General features: G+C 36.0%; 2 protein-coding genes across 3 annotated transcripts in view; one reads left to right on the top strand and one right to left on the bottom strand.

The window, feature by feature from the left end:
- Positions 1–3,450: 3,450 nt before the first annotated feature.
- LOC127861544 (dehydrogenase/reductase SDR family member 1-like) lies at positions 3,451–7,870 on the bottom strand. 2 transcript variants are annotated; one of them, XM_052400146.1, is made up of 2 exons: positions 7,680–7,870; positions 3,451–5,674 (listed from the first exon to the last, which is right to left on the bottom strand). In XM_052400146.1, exon 2 carries the CDS (start codon positions 5,665–5,667, stop codon positions 4,678–4,680), a length of 990 nt encoding a protein of 329 aa, XP_052256106.1. In that variant the 5' UTR covers positions 5,668–5,674; positions 7,680–7,870; the 3' UTR covers positions 3,451–4,677. The 2 variants fall into 2 exon arrangements, with proteins under 2 accessions (XP_052256106.1, XP_052256108.1); XM_052400148.1 differs by lacking the exon at positions 7,680–7,870 and adding an exon at positions 7,594–7,669.
- A 239-nt stretch (positions 7,871–8,109) lies between these two features.
- The window catches only part of LOC127861525 (rho-related protein racA-like), a 14,238-nt gene continuing 13,742 nt past the window's right edge, over positions 8,110–8,605 (top strand). The window contains exon 1 of the mRNA XM_052400087.1: positions 8,110–8,138. Within this exon, the coding sequence (XP_052256047.1) occupies positions 8,134–8,138 (5 nt within the window). The 5' untranslated portion in view covers positions 8,110–8,133. The remainder of the gene's footprint in view (positions 8,139–8,605) is intronic.

Here is an 8,605-nt window from a genome sequence, read left to right as displayed (position 1 = left end):
TATTAATATCTTAGTTAGAAGGTGATTTTCAAGCGGTTCCGTAGTGTAGTGGTTACACGCTCGCTTCACATGTGAGAGGCACAAGGTTCGAGCCCCAGTAGAATCTAATTATTTTATTTGTGTTCTATGTTAACTTTTTGTTTTGATGTAGACATTTTAGTTTAAATAAATATGATGTTTTATTGTAACCATTTTTTGTTTTTATTATGCCCTTGAAATATACGTGTACCCCTATCGTAAATGAGCGACGTAAGAATAAGTTCAGAATCATCTTCCCTTGAAGTTGAGAAAAATATGAAATTACGATTACAATATGAAGCAGGCTTTTTTAAAACCTACACAGTTCTGTTCCATTGATGAAAACTGCACACGGATGCCAGTAAAAAAAGGAAACCAATGTAAATAAACAGCTGCGCCATGAGCGCATGATACGCCCGTCGTTCGCCAATGAAGTAGTAAGGTAATAAATAACCCTTTGAATCATTTTTTTACTTCAGTTTATTTGTATTTTAATACATGGTTTATTTTATAAGTACATGAGCATGGAGCGCCGTCTCCTTGACATTCATACCATATCTTTTTTTGAGTATATGTATGCATTTCTTTAGAGGATATGGAGTTGAAGTAAACCTGTTATAGATATTTTGACCAATAATAAAAGAGAAATGTAGATGGGTAAGTGGTAGTGTACAATCGGAATAGAAAAAGCTCACCTTGTTCAATTTTTCAGGGATACTAAAAAAAAAAAAAAAAATCCATCGAAGGATATTTGAGGTACAGTAGGACATTCAATGAAATCACGAAATTTTGACGAACAAAGTCCCATAACTCTGGAACGACAATTCAGAATTCCGTCAAAAACGAAAGGGGATCAGGGTTTATCAATATTAAGATTGTGTTGAAATTTGAAAAAAATCCATCGAAGGATATTTGAGCTACAGTAGGACATTCAATGAAATCACGAAATTTTGACGAACAAAGTCCCATAACTCTGGAACGACAATTCAGAATTCCGTCAAAAACGAAAGGGGATCAGGGTTTATCAATATTAAGATTGTGTTGAAATTTGAAAAAAATCCATCGAAGGATATTTGAGCTACAGTAGGACATTCAATGAAATCACGAAATTTTGACGAACAAAGTCCCATAACTCTGGAACGACAATTCAGAATTCCGTCAAAAACGAAAGGGGATCAGGGTTTATCAATATTAAGATTGTGTTAAAATTTGAAGAAAATCTGTCAAAGGATATTTGACGTAGCGTACGACATTAACAGACGGACGGACGGACGGACGGACGGACGGACAGACGGACGCGGGCTATACCATAATACGTCTCGTCATAGACGGGCGTATAATAAAATGAACTATGAAATATTTGGGGGTTACAACACAAAATCACAGATAATGGTTATTAAAGGGGTTATAACACAACATCATAGATAATGGTTATTTGGGGGTTATTACACTGGATATACCAGTATCTTTTTCTATTTTGTTCAAAATAATCGGCCAATATATTTATATTTACAGTAGAAAAAAAATCGTTCCATGTAACTTCATTAAGTGCCTTTTACACTGAAATTCCCGAAGCCCTTTGATGCTTTTCATCAATACTTATCTTGTCATCGATCATTTGAAATAAATAAATTATAAAGCGGTACAAATGCGAAAATAATGAATAATTTGGAATTATTGTGTCGTTGTCATTATATTCGGTTACAATACGTGGATCAAGGATAACATTACTTCATAAATAGGGATGGCCTACAGGGGCGTAGCTAGCTTTTTTTTAGCTGTAGGCCCGGATATGATACATAAAAACGGGGGTACGGGGGTCCTCCCCGCTGAAATTTTTGCTTAATCCTATAACGCCTATGGTGAGATTTAAAGCATATCTAGACAAATAATAAGATAAGACTTTAGCCTGTTTTCCTTTGATATTTTATTGTTTTATCTTGATGTCAGAGAACTAAATTTTACTGTATTATCTTTATACCAGAGAACTAAATTTTAAAACAATATGGAACAAAGAAACATTTAAAAGTGTATCACTCCACTTATTCACTAGTCAAACCATGGGAATTATTTCCAATAATACTGTCTGCATGTCTAAAACAGCACGTTTCTGTTCGGCAAAAAGGGACCGAACCGACCTGGATGCAGTCAATGGATCGGGATACGGGGGCAAGTGCTCCATTTTAATTTTCCGCGGTCATAAACATCATTTGGAATGTTTATTAAAAATCCAACGATAATCGATTACAACTTACTTTAGTGTTGGAAGGGAGACAAGTAGATCTACACGTAGATCTATGTTAACTTATTACAGCAAGTCACGTGAAAAATAGCGAGCTAGAATCGATGCACATAGAAAGAAGTAGAGTTGATAATTGGAAGATATGTACTTTGAACAAGACCAGGATCCATTGTCTGAGGATTATGTCAATTTGAAATGCAGATTTCTAACACCTCACCCCCTCAGCGTCAATAATTTAATGTGTTTTTCGAAGTTGAAGCATTTTAATTTTTTTCATGTTTCAAAAAAACAATGTAGGCCCGGGCCTGCTGTGCCTTATAGCAGCTACGCCCCTCGCCTATTGGATAAATTATAAGCCTTTTAATGATGAGACACTGGTTCGGGCATTATTGGGGACAAAAGTTTTTTCGTTTCATTTACTTCTAAAAGTATATTGTTATTATCATGAAGCTGTTCAGTTCCGTGGTTCAAGTCCAGAAAATTTATGGTATTTACAGACACACTTCGAATAAATGCCTAAATCTGTGTATAAGTACCTTTGATCTAGCGATTTGTCTTGGTAATAAGAAATCTATGTTTAAAAATATAATATTGACATAGTGATCTTTGTTTATAATTGTATATGGACCTTACGATAAATGTTTATTAATTATAATAATATATGAATATAGTGATACATGTTTAAGATTATACATGGATCTAGTGATATAGTTATATTTATATGTTAATGTAGTGATATATATTTTATATTATACATGGATCCAGTGATCTATGTTAATACTAATATATGGACCAATGTTCATAAGTATATATTTATATGCTGATCTTTGTTAAAAATTATATATTGATCTAGTGACCTACGTTAAACAATTACATATTCATCTAGTGATAAATTTATATAATTATATATTGATCTCGTAATATAAGATAATAATTATAATATAATATTGATGGACAATGTCTTCATAATTACTAATGTCACTGCGTACAATATGGGTAGACTTTGAAAATTATCAACACACGAGCGATTCTGCAAACTCCGGTCTAAGAAAGCTCATTATACAATACATTTGATTAATTCAAATGAATCGTTTGTCCTTAAATTATTACCTTAAGAGAAATCTTCACTAACAACCTATTGATATATCTTTCTCAAAAGCTGTGATGTGGATCGAAAGAGCAGTTTCATCTCTGTGTTATCATGTTTATTGGGGAAATTGGTATTATGTATAATGCACAGAGTGGTGTGTACATCAAATCAAACCATGATTACAGCACAAACGATAAGGTTGGGTTCTATTATTTGTAAGTGTCAATAAGTCTAACGGACTCAAACCATAATACGGAATACCGTTAATGCCATCGTGGTTACACATTAAAATCCAAAGGGCGACATTGCGATAGTACGATGGCGACAATGCGATAGTACGATGGCGACAATACAATAGTACGATGGCGACAATGCGACAGCGCGATAGTACGATGGCGACAATGCGATAGTCATCGTACTATCGGCATCGTATTATCGCCATCGTTTTATCGCACTGTCACCATCGTATTGTCGCACTGTCGCATTGTCGTCATCGTGCTGTCGCATTGTCGCCATCGTACTATCGCCATCGTATTGTCGCACTGTCGTCATCGTATTATCGCACTATCGCATCGTCGCCATCGTACTATCGCATTGTCGACTATCGCCTTCCGGCACACAAACTAATCTTATCGCAGAAACAAAATAGATGACTTTATAAAGATGTACTTTAAGAGGTTATAGTTATAAAGAAATCAAATTCTAAGTTATAGAATGGGTATTGATGTAAGATATTCCGAACAGTAAAGTATTTTAAAAAGTGGCTCCATCTAGGAAAAATATGATGTGCGCATGTGTACCAGAGGTCGATAGACGACAATGCGACAGTACGGTGACGACCATGCGACAATACGATGGCGACAGTGCGATAGTACGATGGCAAAAATGCGATAATAAGATGACGACAGTATGACAATGCAACAGTACGATGGCGACAATGCGATGATACGATGGCAAAATTACGACATGACTATCGCATTGTCGCAATCGTACTATCGCTTTATCGTACTGCCGTCATCGTATTATAGCATTGTCGCCATCGTACTATCGCACTGTCGCATTGTCGCCATCGTTCTGTCGCATTGTCGCCATCGTACAATCGCGTTGTCGCCATCGCACTATCGCATTGTCGCCATAGTACTATCGCACTATCGCATCGTCGCCCTCTGGATTTTAATGTGTTACCACGATGGCCTTACGGTATTCCGTACCGTAGTGATACTTTACGTGTGTTGATCATTGTTCAGTTCAGAAAATGTAAATGGCTTCCACTAAGCACGCAACAGCATACGAGTATTGTCCAACTACACTAACTTGACTAACGAATTCAATTCAGTTTGTGTCCCGCAAAAGACATGAGCCAAGATGGGATTTTCACAAAGTCCGGTATTAGATACGAAAGCCACGAAACCCAAGAGGGGGTGAAATGCTTGACCAGGCAGTTAATTCGTCGAATGTTGATCGGTTTATGACCCGCGTCATCAAGGAATCCGTAATAATCACCGAGGTCACCAGTTATGTGAATCTTTCCACTTTTGCTCATGATATTGGGATCATTCGCAAGATGGACGACGCACCTTCCGACATATTCAATGGACTCCCCGTACTTGTAGCTCGACTTAAGCTTCTCCTCACTGACGCCGGCCATTTTTATCATTTTTGAGACAATTTTGGGGTCGTTTACAACCATTTGTGATCCCTCTGTTAGGACGACACACGGCCAAAGGCTAACAAAGGCCACATTGTGTGTTTTCAGTTCCAATGCGCAGTCAGCGGCCATTCTGTCACATCCTTCCTTCCCAATGCCGTACGGGACGTTGAACGTATGAACCATCCCACCGTGACCAGATATGTTAACAATGAGGCCAGATTTTCTGGGAACCATAAGTCGCGCCGCCATCACCGAGCAAAAGTAGTGATTCCGCAAACCAACTTGATTAATTTCATCATAAACATCGTCTCCTAGTTCCCAAAACGGCACCGCGATGTTGTTCACAACTGCGTGGAAAGCCGAGTAAGCATTATTGACAAGCAGATCTAACCGCCCATTTTGCTCCTTCGAAACTTGCGCAAACAATGCCTTCACCTCGTCATCATTTTTGTGGTCACACCTGACCGGAATGCATTCACCACCCCTAGCCACTACTTCTTCCGCAGTCTCTTCCAAAGATCCGGGGAATTCCGCCCCTTCCAGCGTCTTAAGCGTCCGACCTGTTATGTACACAGTGGCCCCGTGTGCGCCTAGCTGCAGAGCGATCCCCTTTCCAATGCCCCGCGTAGCGCCAGTAACGATGCATACCTTGCCTTCTAAGGACATTCCGGACCTAGAATATAAGACGATAACACAATGAAATACATTTTAAGGGGTTGAATATAGTTAAGAATGTGTGCTGCGTTTAATAAATGTTAGACAAGGCCTTTTTTGCTCCATTTTTGGAAAACGCCACACTGGAATTTTGGGAATTTCGCGTCGTGAAAAAAACATTTTGGGGAAAAAAATAATCGCAAAACTGGCTCAATTGGGAAAATAATCGCATGTTTCTTATATTTCAAAGAAGCCGTTAACTGGTAAATAACGACTATTTTGATAACATATTATACAAATTTTACAAAATATTATGAACACGTGTGATAAGTGCAGGTTTTTTTCTGATTTTGGGGAAAAGGCCTGGCCTTTTTTGAGGTGAAAAAAAAGCGCGAAACGCCGGATTTCGGGTTTGCTACTCTGGATCAGGTTAACTTAAATATTTAAAGGTTAAAAAAAATGTTTTTTTTTGGGGGGGGGGGTTTTGGGGGGGGGGGAATTGGGAATTATTTTTTTCAGTTGGGGGAAAAACAACTAGATTTGCATTGGGAATGGGGCCGAATTTCGGACCCGTGGCGTAGGGCGGAAAAGGCCTGTAATTAAGACATAGTATACCCGGTACATGTATTTCTGGTATGTTTTATCTTCCAGTGCGACTGTTAACAAAAATGATTTGAACAAATAATATGTATAAAGACACGATCCTGACGGATCAGTGCACAGAATGTAGAAATACTTGCACATTTATTTATGCAGATAGTACATGTGTTTTCCCATACAACAATATGCCAATAAAAATGCAAACAAAAATATACAATATACGGCTAGTATATGAAGGGCCGCGTTTAGTCGGAAACATCTAACCTGAGAATCGATAACTCCATTCAGCAAGTATAAAGGGTTATTTATTGTTTAAATGTGTGTATTTTAATTGAATTTTATGCGCATGTAAACTTGTCTATTGAATGTTTACTATAAAATTCCAATACCCAGTGAAAATTAACAGCACATTTAAAACAAACAGCAATTAGTTAGTATTCGTAAAACAAGATAGATGTTATCACGTTGTCGAATGCGTTTTAAAACCTAATTGTGTAATCATTAAAATATAAGTTCATATTTTGTATACATAAAATAAAGTGGAAACACTGACTTCATAAAGATATGTTTATTTGACGAAGGGAACGTAATTGGGATTTCATCTGATCGTCTTCTTTCAAATTCTGATCATTAATTTGGCTAAATGTTCGATTTCATGCATTTCTGGTTATAAAGAATGACAATGAGTTCAAATTACTATTATGACGCTTTCAATTAAGTTATTCTCTGTTTCATTTACCACCATTTTGAAATTGTAATCTTTCTAAATTATTAAAGGGGTCGTCCAACAGATAAAGCGTCGTATCGACGCGATTCGATATTTTGGGAAACTACGAGGATTGCTTATATAGCTAAACAATACACCCGCTTTGAATGTAAGCGTGGGTGGTCGAGTGGTTTAGACAGGTGGCTTTTTACTCCAGGAATCCAGGGGTTAGTGGTTCGAACCCTGTTGAGGTTTACTTTTTATTTTCCTTTTTTAAAAATTGTATTCTTGTGTTATTTTACTGGAGATTTATAGTTCAAATGTTTAAATTTATCAACATAAAGCATTTAATAACAAGCTTTAATACATGCCAAAATCTGTTGGACGGCCCCTTTATAATAAAAAATATCATACATGTTTACTTTGGCAACAACAAACATATAAAGAGAAAATCTTAATAATGACATATATACTATATAAATACTTATACTTTTTAAATGTAACTATGTACAGCAACAAACGTATTGTGAATTACGGAACATGCACGTGTATTTAAACCATAATTATAAATATAGCAAACATGTGCAGTACACCATACACAATGATACATACATGTAGAAAGAAAAACTTACTTATGATGAGTATATTCTGAGATTGATTGTGCATTCCCATAACTTTAAATGTGTTGAATATACATGTAAATAGATTTAATTCTTACCGTTTGAGATATATCCGGTTTAGATATATAATTGTTTTATTATTTATGAAGCAAAATATCGACACAATGATATCATGTCCTCGATTTAATAATTGGTTCCCGGCGTTAGATGTGTTTACGAAACTTAATAATTTAAAAGTCAAGGCAGGGTTATCTACAATACCCGTGTTCACTACATTTTAATGTCGTGTATTTTCGTATCTTCGACGAAAAGTGTCGAATTGTTATTTGTCTTCGTGTAGAGTTTATCTGTGTACCCGGTAATCAGTCCAATATCGATACATAGTAAAGAAACGGAAACCAGTTCAAAATATTGTCTATTTTTAGAGGTGACAATCTATATACTTTTCGATTGGCCTTTATTTTTAGACTGTGATTTCGCATAAATATAGAATCCGTTGAAATGTATATAAACATCAACGCGCAATATTTAACGTTCAAAGAATTGAATGCTATGATGTATGCATACATTTCTTACATAATTTTGTTTAAACGAAATACAACGGAATATTAATACGTTTTATACAACTTTTAATCTATTATAAATATTGCACAGATTTAGTGTTAAAGAATATAGAATAGAACGATCAAAGGGGCCGTCCATAAAGTATGTCACGCTCCAGGTGGGGGGAGGGGTGATAGAAAGTGTGACAGTTTGTGACATGGGGTCAGGGGGTCAGGTAATGAGTGATGTCACGCATTTATTTAAAAAAAAATCTAATTTATTTGTAATAAAAAATGTGACAACTTTTTACAATTAACTATTCTAGTATTAATTAATAATATGAACGTTCTTTTAAGTAAAATTTTACTACGGTTTAATAGCGAATTGTGTATTAGGTTCAATTTGAAATAGGTATTAATTTAAAAAAATAAGTTCGAAAGTGTGCATTTGTGACATACTTTAGGGGGGTGAAAGATTTTGT

This window comes from Dreissena polymorpha, chromosome 16, assembly GCF_020536995.1.
Source record: "Dreissena polymorpha isolate Duluth1 chromosome 16, UMN_Dpol_1.0, whole genome shotgun sequence".
NCBI classification, from domain to species: Eukaryota; Metazoa; Mollusca; class Bivalvia; order Myida; family Dreissenidae; genus Dreissena; species Dreissena polymorpha.
The sequence above is the reverse complement of the archived record's forward strand: the minus strand, read 5'-3'. Positions and strand labels throughout refer to the sequence as shown.